Consider the following 15,044-nt stretch of genomic DNA (forward strand, 5'->3'; position numbering starts at 1 on the left):
TCGCCTTAAAACTCTTAATGGTTAATTTATTAAAAATGGTGGAGTCGAGGGTACTCGAGCGACTTAAGTAAATCGTTAAGCGCGAAAGCGAACGTTAGGACTCTAAATGGTTAAAGTCTAGTTTCTTAAGCGACCGGGGTTTAATTCCGACTTATGTTGTTGTTCATAGGTTATTGGACCCACTCTAAGCTTAAGTCTATCCGGGAGCACTCAGGCAAGTTTTCTACCCGTATAAACTGTTGTTGTGATGTATATGTGTATATGCATGATCTTGTGATAAATGCATATTTGTTATTAGCAAATTCTTGCAATATATTGGAGCATGTGATATGGTATATATGCATGCCTGTTTCGTATTCTTGATTTATATATCTGTTGGTTCAAATGCTTATTAGTTGCATAATACCTATGTTAGAGATAAGCAGTAGTTGCGTATACCCTTAGTATAGGGGACCCAAAGGTGAATATATTTCTAAACCGGGAGTCGATGTTCCCGAGTATATTATATATATATATATTTATATATATATGGATATAGTTTTCAAAACTATTGATCGAATAAGGTTTATTCGATAACTTTATTTTATTTAATGAATATTATTTTAATATTCATTTGAGAATGTATGACTCCGTTTATTTTATTTAATGAATATTATTTATAATATTCATTCGAGATATTATGACTCCGCTTATTATTTAATAATATTCTTTATTTTATTAAAGAATAATGTTTCGATAATTAAACTTATTTTCGATTATTCAAATAAAGATCGTACTTTCGTATAAGTATATCTTTGGTTAATTATTATTCATTTCAAGTATAAGTTTTAAAACTTCTACTTCGATTATTTTTATAAGGATTATCTTTATGAGAATATTATTTAAATAATAATATTTAGATATTTCTAATATATCGGGACTGATTTATTTTAATAAATCAGCAGTACTCCAAACATTCTTAAAAATATTTTCGAGTCTTCAAAATGATTTCTAAAAGTTAGGGCGGATCCCAAAACTCATTCTTTTATATTTAAGATCCTCCTTTCGAAGGGGATTTAAATACTCGCTCAAAACCTGGGGGATCCGGCTCTGTGGTGTATTTTACATTCGCAACGTGGTTGTTGTTTTGAGAAAACAATTTGATTACTTGCCCAACGTTCGGGAAGTAAGTCCCTCTAATTGAGTCGGTATAAGCGACAGGCCGAGGTACGGTCTGTCAAAGTGTAAGTGGCTGGGTAGCAGTCCATCAACGCGTAAGAGGCCGGGTGGCGGTCCAGCACAAGGTCCTTATGTGGCCAGGGTGATGACCGGTGGGGGATTCATCCATCTACTAGTAGAAAAAGGTTACTTATTGGTATCTTTGCCTGATCTGCAAGATATCAGGTTTATGCCAAGGTTTTCTCCTTTCCAAAATTCATTGGATATTGCAACTCTGTTTATAATTTTCATAACAGAGGTTTTCAAGGAGTGTATGAAATGTATATATATATAGGTGTATATATATATCGGGACTTAATGAAGTATCTCGTAACTTCATTATTTATAATGATATTTCAAGGATTGAATCTATTCAAATCTTATCTTGTAGTCTCATCTGGGTGATGAACTTTTGAAACTGATTATAACTTGAACGGTGGTAGTTCAAGTAGTATTCCGATATAAGTATATTGGAGTATCTTGTAACTTCATCTTTTAAACTTATATCTAGTAAATGATTATCTTATGCATGTCAAAGATTTTCGGAAAAACGTTGAGACAGGGTTAGATATATGAGATCACCTTGCAACGATATTTTTATACAGTTATAAACTGGAACTCTGTGTATATTATGCATGGAAGAAGACTTCCAAGATTTTGAAAAGTATATATATACATATATACTGAATATTTTGCGACTTGGTCGCGTTAAGATATCAAACTTGGTTCATTTCTTTTTGACCAAGACATTCATGAGTACTATGAGAATGCTCATATATTGTAAATCATTATACATATTATTTTGGTGGGCTTGTTGCTCACCCTTACTTTCTTCTTTCATCACACAACATCAGATATACAAGATGAACAGGACCAAGCTTCCAATTCGCAAGCGGTTAGAAAATGTTCCGCAGTTTTCTGGAAGCGTTGATACCGCCGTAGCTGAGGTAGGAGCTACCAATAGGCTAGGTTTTCAACTATTGATGAACCAGATTTATGTATATTTATGAATTGTAATAATGGCAAAGAAATGTAAATTTATTCAGAAACCCTTTTAAGGTGTATTGACATATAATTGTGGAATAAAACGACTTGTGACTATTTTTGGATATTCATCTCTGAGACTATAACTTGTGGTGTGTGTGTTTATGGTGGGGTCATAGTACAGAATAGTTGATTATTTATTAAGATTGGGTGTTATTAAAGGAAATAGAACTCGTGACAACCCGGATCCCCGATCCCGGATTTGGGGGTGTTACAGACAGTTTTGCCCTTTTGTTTCACTTTTCTCCTTGAATATATTAATAGTCCTTTGTCATCACTTTGAGTAGTTTTCGTGTTTGCAGAATTATCTTCGACTTCAGCACTGTCATTAGAAGTACTGTCCACATTTGTGGAATAGCCTCCGCTACCGTTGGAATCAACGAATGTGCAATGGGAATTGTTGTTATGCTGATTCTGTGCATGGATAGAATGGTATTAGGCACAAACTTAATTCTTACTTTAAGACAACTTAAGTAATATGAAAGTAGATGTGAAGAAGACAAGATTGGTCAATGGAAGTAGTGTAGTAGTGAAGCAGCTTCTGTTGTGATACAATCCAGTAATCTTAGTTGCAGTTGTTGCTGCTGCTGATAGCCTTCCACTGATCCTCCTGGACAACATCTTTAATTTCTTGTACACTACTTTTTTTATTTTCGAGGATAACAATGTTAATTTGAATGAATAAATAAGTGACATCAGGGTTGTGTTTTCTTCCTGGTCAAGATTTGGAAAACTCTATAATGTTAGCCTGTATAGGTTTCTTCTTGTTCAAGATAAGAAATAGTCCATCTTTTTAGCCTGTAAAATTTTAATTAATAATTGAAGTTATAAATTAGTATAATTTTGTTAAAGTTATTTTATATTTAAGAGACTCTATAATAGAGAAATCCGAAATCCTAGAGCGGAATGAAAGCGCAGCCAAGCATGTTATGTTAAGTACCTCATTGTGCTCATCCGTACGAATATTTCCCACTTACTTTAATATGTTCACTTGATCACATAAACACCATTCATCTCTGAATTCCCCTGTCATCTCTACACACACATACATATTTCTGTTTCGTAAACAAACATAATCATTTTGTGATTTTTCTGAGATTATCGTATGAGATCGCTAGCTATCCAGATTTATAATAAATTAGACAAGTAGATCAAGATATTCGTATCTATTCATGATATTGTAAAGATGATGTACGAGCAACAACAACAACAACAAGAAGATGTTATGAGTAATAATAAGGAATATGAAATAAATACGACTACGACGACAAGGTCGATGGCAATAATAAATGAAGAGGAGCCACAACTTCTTGATGTGTTGAATTTGAGCGGAATGTCTTTGGATTCTCTCCCTAATCCTTCTATTAATCTTGCACTTGTCTGCAAATTAGACCTCTCTAATAACAACCTTCAGGTAATTCATTCTATTCTCTTTTTTTATTTTCCTTCAATTTATCTAACCATCTTAATCCGTATGCCCAAAAATTTCATGATATTTGGATAGGATTGTGTGTGTGACAAATGTTAATCTTTTACGCTTCTCTTGCATGATTGCATATGTTATTCATGTCATCTGTATATCCTGCATCTATGTTAGATGTAAGAGATTGGTTATACCAACCAAGGGTTGATGCATCAATAAATGTGTTGGCTTTTCTAGAAGAGGTCAAGTTTCGACTGGCCTGAGTTTAACTATTAAAAAAATAAAAAATGAAATATATTATTTTGATATTGTTTTTATCATCACTAAAGTCAAGATGTAAGCAATAACAAATCTATCTTACTATATTATAATAGACGAAATATTAAAAGTCGGGTAGTCGCGGTACCCGCTTGAAATTACTTAATTACCTTATTTAATTATTCTAATTCTAATTGTTGGGTCGATCAATTCTAATTTTTATTGATATTGAAGTCAACTTACTCTATTACTTTACCAATTTCAATTCTATTTTCTAACGAACTCTATATCATTATCATTATAATTTATATTAAATTCAACTTCTTCTACCAATTTATATTTTAATTCATATCGAGTTCTATATTATTTTGTTACTTCAGGCTAAATTAAATTTAAGCAAACTAAATATAATTATTAAGATTTAGTTGATATATCATGTGACTCGAGCTAAAATAACAATACTATCAATCCTCCTAAAAAATTATACTAATGAATTTGGATAAAAAAAATATGTTATTTATCCGGGATAAAAATAATACATTATACAATTGATTCAGAGTAACACAAAACTAAAATAAAAACAATTCGACCAACAAAAATAAAATAATATATACTTATTATTCAGTCTAAAACAAATTTATTTTATTGATACAGACTTTAAAAAAATTAAAATTAAACTAAGAATAATTAGTTTGATTTGATCGGTGTATTGGACATCGGGCTAAAATAAAATAATATAAACCACTGATCCGAGATAAATCAAATTTATATTAGACTAAGTAAAATTCGTATCCTATTGAGATGAACTAAAAAATCAAACTTTAATTAAAATATAAATATTATTCTTTAAAAAAATACACATAAAAATATCAATAAAAGTATATTGTTCAATTGTCTTTTTCAAATATTCTTTATAGAGTTATAGTTAATCGATTAAGTAATTATCATGCTAAAATAATATTTTTTTAAGGTCCCAACATAATGTAGACATTATATTTTTACCTTCAATTAAAATAATAATTTATTATAACAATATTCCCCCTACCAATGCTATCACTTTAAATAAGTTTAAATATTCTAAAAGGTTTTGAACATATACGTCTAATAATATAATTATCATAAAATTATATCATTTAAAATTTTAAATGAATAAAACTAAAAATTAAATTCAAAATATTTTTTTAAAAAATATATTATATTAAAAAAAATGTGCCATGTGCGAAGAGTGCATTATGACCCGTGGCCGCCTGCCTGGTAGGGGCGGCTCCTCCGTTGTGGGCTGCGGTTTGGATTCTCGTAGAATAAGAGGAGCTGTATGCGGTTTTAAGCTAGTAGTAAGTTGAGTTTATGTCATATTCCAAAGCAAGCAAACAGGTGGCTCATAGTATGGCTAGAGTTTCCTTGTTTAATTGCTCTCTTATGTTTTCATCTCCTCCTACTCATTTGGTGGAGATTATGTTAAATGATTTGTTGGCTTTTAGTTTCAAAAAAAAAAAATGCTAGTAGTAAGTTAATTATATATTATGAATAAAAAAGGTATAAATTTTTGACAGAGTATACCAGAGTCTTTAACAGCAAGACTCCTGAATGTTGCGGTTCTAGACGTGCACTCGAATCAGCTAAAAACACTCCCAAATTCAATTGGATGTCTGTCAAAGCTCAAGATTTTAAATGTTTCCGGCAACCTTCTCCAGTCCCTCCCTAGAACCATTGAAAATTGCAGGTATCTCATTTTTATTGAATATATTATATTTGTCTTGAAAATTCGGCTAAAAAAAGAGCAAAAACTTAACCTGCACTTTTAGCTTTTGTTTTACTGCATATTCTAACTACTCTGACAATCTGACGTTTATGCAGATCACTGGAGGAGCTGAATGCAAACTTCAACATGTTAACAAAATTGACCGACACATTAGGATTTGAGCTCGTAAATTTAAAGAAAATCTCTGTCAACTCCAACAAGCTTGCTTTTCTTCCCTCTTCAACATCTCACTTAACTAACCTCTGCATTCTAGATGCTCGTCTCAATTGCCTCCGATGCCTCCCAGATGACCTGGAAAACCTGATCAATCTCAAAGTCCTTAATGTCAGCCAAAACTTCCAATACTTAAGAGCCCTACCATACTCCATAGGCCTTCTCATTTCTCTAGCAGAACTTGACATCAGTTACAACAACATTTCTACATTACCGGACTCTATGGGGTGCCTAACTAAGCTACATAAGCTGAGTGTCGAAGGCAATCCTTTGGTTTCGCCTCCAATTGATGTAGTTGAGCAGGGTTTGTTCGAAGTGAAAATGTATTTAAGTGATAAGATGAATGGTGGCCATAAAAACTCTCCTAAGAAGAAATCATGGGTTGGTAAACTAAGAAAATACGGAACTTTCACAGCATCTACCAGAGGTCAACTTAATGTGATTGAGGGTGATAATACTGAGACACAAGGGTTCATATTTAATCATAATCCTAGTGATTATAGCAATATCCAAACCATAGCTTCACCTAGGTACTTAAAAATGTTTTCACCTCGTCGATTTTTATCTCCCAAGACTTACTTCACCAGATGAAAGCTTTAGTCGAGATTTATCATTGTTTTCTGAACGGGTGGTACATATGAAGTGAGTGTACCTTCTTTGTTGTTGGCGTTTCTGCAATTCAATTATGGCTTAATTGAAGCATGTAATTAGTTGTAGATTACGTATTCATATATTCGGCAATACTACATAATAGTGGTCTTTTTAAGATATATATTAATTAAGATTCTGGTCGTGAACTCTTTTGAATCCCCAATACTCATATGATATACGTGTTTTTGTTTCCTCGTCTGGCAATATTTTTTCTCAGTGACGTAAAGATTTGCTCTTGGCCATTCAGAAAGATACATATATACAACCATTTTTTCCCTCCTAAAAAAACTACAAAGGGAACCATTACACATTCAACCTAATACAAAAGATACAAATTAACCAAATGCAGATCAGCATGAGTACTTGATTCAATACAAACTAATTTTAGTTGTGAGGAACCGCTAGTTTGTTGATCTTGTAAATCTATCGATCAGTATTTGCGCGGAAGCTTATAACGAAACAAATATCGATCAATCAATAATTTGAGAGGGAGAGAGCGTGAGAGATTCTCATCTTTAATCTTGACAAATTTACAAGAGTGTGTAAAAGTAAAAGTTAGTACAAAGAATGAAAGAGTGAGTATCTATATACAAAAGTCTAAAACTCTAACATCTAACAACTTTGGGCGGAAAATGTACAACTGGTATATACAGCTCTAAAATTAAAAATGATAAATTAAATTATATTGCCAACACCCCCTCTCAAGTTGGAGGGGAAGTAATAAACACCCAACTTGGACGGGACAGCATGATGAATGTTTTTACCGTAATTTTATGGGTTAAATGCTAAGGGTAAATTGTCTTATGAATTATCGTAACTTGAATATATGTATGAAAAGTAAATAAACAAGACACACGAGATTGGTGACGCAGAAAACCCGAGAACGGAAAAAAACTGCGGGTGGGTTTATGTACCCAACCGAAATAGAATCCATTAAATCGTTAATTATGAATTACAAGGGATGGAATTCAAAGTACATGAACATAGTTTAGGTGGACAATCAAGGTTAACATTTCGGAGGTTTAAGCTCACGTTTCTAGGGTTGGACGTCGGGTTTTTTTTATCTATTTCTCTATCTTCTTCTGGATCAATCTTTGTAGGGGAATTCGAGTGTGTTTTGTTGTTGTTATTTCTTTTTCTTGGCCTCCTTTATCCTTTTAGTCTTCCTCTTTTTTCTCCAACTTATCCTTCCTTTTCTCTTATTCAAATCGTGGTTGTTGATAATGGAGATAGGTTTACCTATTCTTCCTCCATGTTATTCGGAGTTAACTGGACTGAATCCTACCCTCAGTTGTCTGCTCCTTTTGCTAACGTTATTCAGGACAACTTCCTCGAGTTCCCGTCTTGACGCGTCATCTTGTTCCTTTCGTGAACCTTTCCTGTCATGTCCTAAATTCCACACATAACAATAGCCCCATATTTTATAAATACAAAGATTAAATTTATAAAATCTTTTAGCTAGAATTTTGGTTAAACAAAATCTGTTGTCATAATTAGAAGTATCTAGGGAGACGTCTCATCACCCCTTGGTAATCGTTCCGTCTGTAGCGTGGATATACATGCACTGGCTCTCCATTTTCCAAAAAACCATCTCCCGTGTTTATCTTTACTCTTCCTCTTCCCTATACACTCTCACAAATCTTTCTTTTGTAATATTATTCATCACATCTTGTTCAATCCTCTTCCATCTCTTGTCACAAATTTAAATCACTTTTCTTCCTACATCCATGGCCACAAAATTCGCTCGTAGCTTTGAAAGTCATAGTGAATCCACCAAAATTCTCTTGAAAACCCTAATTGGATCATGACCAATCTACTTGATGCTCGTGATAGTCAACCCAGTTTAATCAAATCAGAACGGTTTGAAGTGTTGAAGTTACTTTTCCACACCGACGTCAACATTGTCGTCCCAGACTCGACTGTTCGTGCTGATTCATTCAGAAAAGGGTGGGTATGTTTTTACTACTGCCCATTTGATGTTGGACTTGTTTTCTCTTTTTCTAAATTTGTTGCTGGTGTGTTGAATGCACTAAACATATCCCCTGGGCAATTGATGTCGTCTGCTTGGAGAGTTTTGGCGTGTCTTGACGCTATCGAAGAGAAACATGGACTGAATATCTATGTAGGCGTCATGAAGCATTCTTACAGCCTCAAGAAGTTTAGTAATTTTAGAGTTGGTTTCAAAAATAAAGATACCGAGGACCCCTTGATACTCAACAATGAAACCGTCAATGATAGAAATTGGAAGAAAGACTATGTGTTTACTGAGAAGAAATCACTGGGTAAAGATGTCGAGTATCTTCTAGAACGTTGGAACAACACGGGTATGACTCTTAAATCTTTTCTGCAAGTATTTTATTCACTGTATTGTTTTATGTTCACTGTATGTGTCTTATATTGTGGACCTCTCATATTTGTCTCACCACTGTTAGCACTATATGATGCTTATTCTTTCATAATTAGGCGTTTTAATCGTAGACTTAATTTGTTGAGGTGCTTATATATTATTTATTTTCGTAGACTATGATTTTTAGTTTGATGATAACGACACCGTCACTAAGGCCATTGTGGACAAGATCCGGTCTTTGCATGTTTCTGAGAGACTATGGCCCAACTGTTTTGGGCGTCCAATTCGCAATGCTGGTAAAGTCAATGTCGAGGAGTTTGTAGCCAATATGAAGAAGTCACAGGGAGGTGAAGGTAGTATTTTGAAGAAAGCCGGGTCCAGGAATATTGCACATAGGACTAGGGGAAAACTGGTCGTATCTCCTGCTGTCAAACCTTCGACGTTAGTCCAGAGTCTGTCTTCCGAGACTTTGGAGAGCCCCAAAAGTGACCAGGACGCTGGGATGAGTACAGGACAGAAATACACCAAAGGTATATGTTGTTTCCTTTCTTTCCTGACATACGTCTCGATGGCTTTATTTGTGCGGACTTTTTTGTTATTCCTGATTGAACCATGTTTTCTAATTGTAGATTTTAATCCCCCAACCATTAAGCCTTTTTTGATTTCTGGTAAAGACTTATTCAATAAGAGATCCCGTGAGGAAAGGTCTACTGAGACTGAGTCGTCCAAGGCTCTTATGTTGTCTAGCCCTTTATTCAGTCCCCCAATTAGCCCCCTGACTAAGAAGGTTCGTGTCAACCCATCTGTAACCACCATTAGCTCTGATGTTCCCATGCCACTCTTGACTCGAAGTTACTCTGTTCGTGCTGATCCCCACACTTTCGCACATTTGCTTGATGACATGGTGCTCCCTCAATCAATGGAGGAACTTTCTGCTAAGGAGCTTGAAGACATTCTTGACAACGCAACAGGCTACTCCTTTCATGTAAGTCTGCTTTTACTTTTTTAGATCTGTATTTATTTTTTCTTTGTTTTATACATTCTGTCGATATCTATAGATTCATGCTTCTTCCTGTTTCATGTAGGCGCTCCAAAGCGTGTTGGTTGCCCGTGAAGTCTATAATCACAAGATGCAGAAGGCTAAAGAGCTTGATGAGGAGCATCAGTCCTGTGTCAAGAAGTTGGAAGCTGCAGAGAAAGTTGCCAAAGAGAGGTTGACGAGTATAAATGATCTTCAAAGGGAGTTTGATGAATTTGCCACCAAGGTGCAATCCCTTGAACACGACATGCGTTCTGATGCTGAGAAGGTCGTGCATCAGCAGATTATGAGGACTAGGGTTGACACCATGTTGGAGTTTCATAGAGGAGAGTGGAAAACCTGGGACGTGCTTGAGACCGTGAAGATCTATAATAAGGACTTTCTCGACGACGCCTTCCCTCTAGACGAGTTTGAGACTCCTAATGAAGACACTGAGATGAAGTCCCTGAAAGATAATAGTCCTGATGAGGAGTAATTTGACATTGTTGCTTTATTTTATGAATTTTTGCTTTATGGATTTTTGCTTCGTACTTTGGTTCTTAAGTTGCTACGTTGAATTCCTGTTTCATCTTTCAGATGGGGAATTCTGTTTTATTTTGTCGAATGTTAATCGTAATTTTTACATCTTTTGAATCGTAATCATTCTGGGTTTTACATTTCATTGAACTTCTGATCTTTTTGTTTGGTTAGATAATTTGATGTTGATTGAATCTTGTCGTCAAGATCATATGTATATATTCTCGACGCATGTTTGACTCATAGAATTTCGACGAATAGTCTCTTAGGAGAAGGAATCATCCTAACTTGTCGTTTTAGTTCGTCATTGTTCGTAATTGCAAACGTTAACATATGTCATCATTTTTCATTGTAAAAATGTATTCTTTTGTTGTTAAAATCGTTAACACATCATTTCGTTAACATACGTTGGTGCAAGCACTCGTAGGGTGGTTAAAAGGCCTTATTCCCTCTTGAAACACACCAAGTTATTTTATGTATAAATTCGTAGAAAGTCATATAGGTACGTAAATATTGTAGTTTTATATTGTAATTTTCGTAAGGGGCGTCATAGCGCTCTTATTGTCAACTGAATTCGTCAAGTGCATACGACACTTGCAAATTAGCAAAAATTGTAACTGGGTGATCAGCCCTTTGAGAATTTAATTTTACACAATTGTAGAGTGGTGTTTTAAAATTTTATAGAATTAAAGTGCAAGCGCAGATAGAATTTACAAGCATAAACTTATATATATTACCTAAATAATTCTCAATTCGAGAGCATAATCACATTGCACAATAAAGTAATTCATAGTGAATTGAATCATAAAATTGATCTTGCATAAATGATTTACCAAAAGCAAATGATAGCAAGTAGCACACAATGTCATGCCAAACACAAATGACTAACAAAAACTAACTATGTCCTAATTGACTTATTGATCCACGACTTCTAAAAATAGAAATTTGAAAAGATGAGATAGAAAACTTTACACATGATAAAGTTTTAGGTGCGAAGCATTCCAGGCTCTTGGTATTTGCGTTCCATCCATACTGGATAGTCGGTAAGCCCCACGTCCCACGATAACATCTATGAAGTAAGGGCCTTCCCAAGTGTCAGCAAACTTCCCTGCCGTCATGTCCATCATGTTCTGGAATGTTTTTCTCAGTACCATGTCACCAACACGGAAAATCCTTATGTGAACATGTTTATTATAGACATTGGCCACTCTTTGCTCGTAAGAAGCTATCCTGATTTTTGCCATTTCCCTCAACTCATCCACTGTGTCCTTGTCATGTGATAACTCTACGTTATTCATATTATTTGTCAAGAGTCCATATCTTGTCGTCAGTATTATGACTTCTGTTGGTAACACAACTTCGGTGCCATAGACTAGACTATATGGTGTCTGCCCTATAGACGTCTTTGGAGTTGTCATGTCTTACCACAATACCCAAGGCAATTTTTCAGCCCACTTTCCTTTACATGTCGTCAAACGTCTCTTTAAGTTGTTGATTATGATCTTGTTTCTTGACTCGGCTTGTCCATTGGCTTGAGGATACCTTAGTGTTGACTTAACTAAGTTGATGTTCCAACATTTGAAAAATGCTTTAGTTTTGTCACTTATGAACCGCGATCCATTGTCACAAACGATTTTGGATTGTACGCCAAACTTGCAAAGAATATTTCTTTTAATGAATGAAATTACTTCCTTTGACGTCACCTGCTTGAATGCCTCCGCTTCAATCCATTTTGAGAAATAATCAGTCATAGCTAACATAAACACCTTTTGTCCTGGTGCTGGTGGCATTTATCCCACAATGTCCATTCCCCATTTCATGAAAGGCCAAGATGGAATGGACGTGTGAAGCTGCTCAGATGGTTGATGTATGACGGGTGCATGTCGTTGACAGGCGTCACATTTTTTTGCATAGTCTAGGGCATCTTGTCTTAGTGTCGTCCAATGGTATCCCAAGCGTAGGATCTTTAAGGACAGATTCCTTCCATTAGTATGATTTCCACATTCACCTTCATGTACATCCCTTAGCACCATGTCTGCTTCATGGCTTTTCAAATATCTCTGTAGCAGCCCTGCGGAAGATTTTTTGAATAATTCCCCATCTATAATCGTGAACATTGATGCCTTCATCCTAAGAATCCTTGCTTCGTTGTTACTGAATAGAACTATTCCGAATTGTAAGTAATCCTTGAATATTTTTATCCAATTGTCAGCATCTTAACTGGTGTCATCATCACATTGATTAAGGTCATTACTTCTATTCCAAGAACTAATCTTTCCATAGCAGGCTTCACGATGTGGACTACTGGAATGTTGTTGAGGCCTAACTTTTTGAACACAGCTCCCAATCCAGCCAATGCATCAGCTTGAACATTATTCTCCCTTGGGACCTGTTGTATGCTGAAGTTATCGAAATAGTTGGTTAATCATTTTGTGATGTTGAGGTAAGCTGCCATTTAAGGATCTTTGGCTTCATAAGAGCCCTTGACATGATTGACAACAAGTAATGAATCACAATTGATGTCAATGTTTTTGATCTTCATGTCTTTAGCGATTGTGAGTCCCATGATTAATGCCTCATATTCAGCTTTATTGTTCGTGGCTTTGAAGTCACAGCATATCGATTGGGCTATCATATCCCCCTGTGGCAATTTGAGGACAAGCCCCAATCCCGTTCCATTGACATTGGATGCCCTATCATCAAGCTGAATTTGACCAAGTTTTCTAGAATCTTCGTGACGACCAGTCGGTGTTTTGGCTTTTGTCGTCGTGTTGTTGGTTTCTTCTCATGTGAAATTTGTATTTGAGACAGGTTAGAGCCGTTGGACACCTCCATAAATGTCACCAAATTATACTCAGTCGTCGTATTGATCTTCATGTCAATAAGAGTATGAAGTTGGAAATCATCTTTAGATGTACATCATGTCAATATGCGGTCATGTCATCAAAATTGTTGTTTTCCTCTTATAGTTTGTCACTAAAATAACCTCACTCCCATACTCACGAAAGACAACAGCCTTTCGACTTGTGTGCCATCGACTTCTTACTAAAATGATAATAATTTTCAGATTTTTCATGTCCGCCTTCTTCAAATCTGATTTGTACATTAGACTTCGCTTGTATGTTGTTCATTGTCGTCATTCCATTTTTGCACTCTCATCTTTTTATAGCTTAGGATTCTCAAGGTTGTTAATAAGAGTTTCCTCCTCATGATATTATTTTTCGTCATCATAGATGCCGTCCACGTCTAGTCGTCGTACCACACTTTGTATTATCAACCTTTTCATTTTTGATAATTTCATAGAACCAAGTTTTGTCTTGAGTGCCTCCTTTTCTGAATAAAGAACTTCCATGTCATATTGAAGCATTTCAACAGATGAAATCATGTCCCTATTTATATCCACGTCATCACTTTCATTTGTCGCCATACTTTAATGTGTAGAATTGTCATCCATGTTAAAAATCATAAAGACTCTTAGCTAATTTACCACAGACGGCGCCAATTGTTTTTACCTAAATTTGTGGGTTAAAATCTAAGTATGATATGATTGAGTGTTTAAGTAATTATAGTAAGAAAGTAAGAATAAGAACGATAATGTAATCGACACAAGCAAATGGTGACGCGAAAAACCCCCGTGAAAGGGTAAAAACCGCGAGTGGGACGATACCCAAACAAAATAATTCCACTATAATCATATGAAGAGGATTACAAGATATTACAAGAAGATGCAATACAAGAATTATGGAAAATATGTCCCCAACGCCAAGTTCTTTTGTATAGTTGTAAAGATTAAGTATTAGAGGTGTAGTAGCTTATGTAGGTGATGTTGGATTGTGTATCGTTGTATCAAATATATGAATAATGCTGGATAATATATGAAGTATCGTGGCTAGATGAGTAATGAAGAGAATAATGGTAAAAGATGAAGTTGTAGAATTGTAGTCTAAGTAGAAGTGTGTAGTGAAATTGTAGATAATGAATTAATAGTGTTTTTTCTCCTCTCTACCACTTATGTACGTTTTTAGATTGTTCTCCCACGTTCTTCACTCATTCCTATAGTTTAGGGATAAGGAATAACCCCCTCCTAGCTTTTAGGAACATTTTAAGACTAATTCTTCATGCAGTTCCGTTCCCGTCGAGTACCTTCACGTCATGTCTTAACCAAGGTGTCGAGCATCAGATTCGTGTATAGCTTAAATATATCATGTGAAGAATGATTAATTAGTTTTTAATTTGATGATATATTACTCCCCTAACGTCCATAAGCACGTGCCTTAATTGTAGGAGTTATATTCTCCATGATCCTATCTTTCAGAGATAAGATGATTATCACATCCTATTTTTTAGGACGGTTTATGACCAAGTCTTGAAGCTGTTACGTTCATGTCTTTGAGCTTCACTTTCATCATGTCGATTCAAGTTCACGTCGAGTCTTCACATCCACTTCCTTCATGTCAGCGGTAACATTAAGTCAGTAATGCAGTCGTCATGTTTAGTATCTTCATGTCCTGACGGGTGAAAATCCGGTACCAACAATGAACACCAGGAAGAGATTTAGTGAAAACATCAACAAATTGTGTGGCAGTCGAGGTGT

The 15,044-nt window shown here is 35.2% G+C and overlaps 2 protein-coding genes across 2 annotated transcripts; one reads left to right on the top strand and one right to left on the bottom strand.

The window, feature by feature from the left end:
- Positions 1-3,132: 3,132 nt before the first annotated feature.
- Positions 3,133-6,694, top strand: LOC141717105 (plant intracellular Ras-group-related LRR protein 6-like). Its single transcript, XM_074519219.1, has 3 exons — positions 3,133-3,655; positions 5,476-5,645; positions 5,780-6,694. The coding sequence occupies exons 1-3, from the start codon at positions 3,428-3,430 to the stop codon at positions 6,486-6,488; spliced, it is 1,107 nt and encodes a 368-aa protein (XP_074375320.1). The 5' UTR covers positions 3,133-3,427; the 3' UTR covers positions 6,489-6,694.
- A 4,724-nt stretch (positions 6,695-11,418) lies between these two features.
- Positions 11,419-11,868, bottom strand: LOC141719522 (uncharacterized). Its single transcript, XM_074521901.1, has one exon. The coding sequence runs from the start codon at positions 11,866-11,868 to the stop codon at positions 11,419-11,421; it is 450 nt and encodes a 149-aa protein (XP_074378002.1).
- Between the last annotated feature and the right edge of the window lie 3,176 nt (positions 11,869-15,044).

The sequence above is a fragment of the Apium graveolens genome, chromosome 4 (genome assembly GCF_009905375.1).
Source record: "Apium graveolens cultivar Ventura chromosome 4, ASM990537v1, whole genome shotgun sequence".
In the NCBI taxonomy this organism is placed as follows: Eukaryota; Viridiplantae; Streptophyta; class Magnoliopsida; order Apiales; family Apiaceae; genus Apium; species Apium graveolens.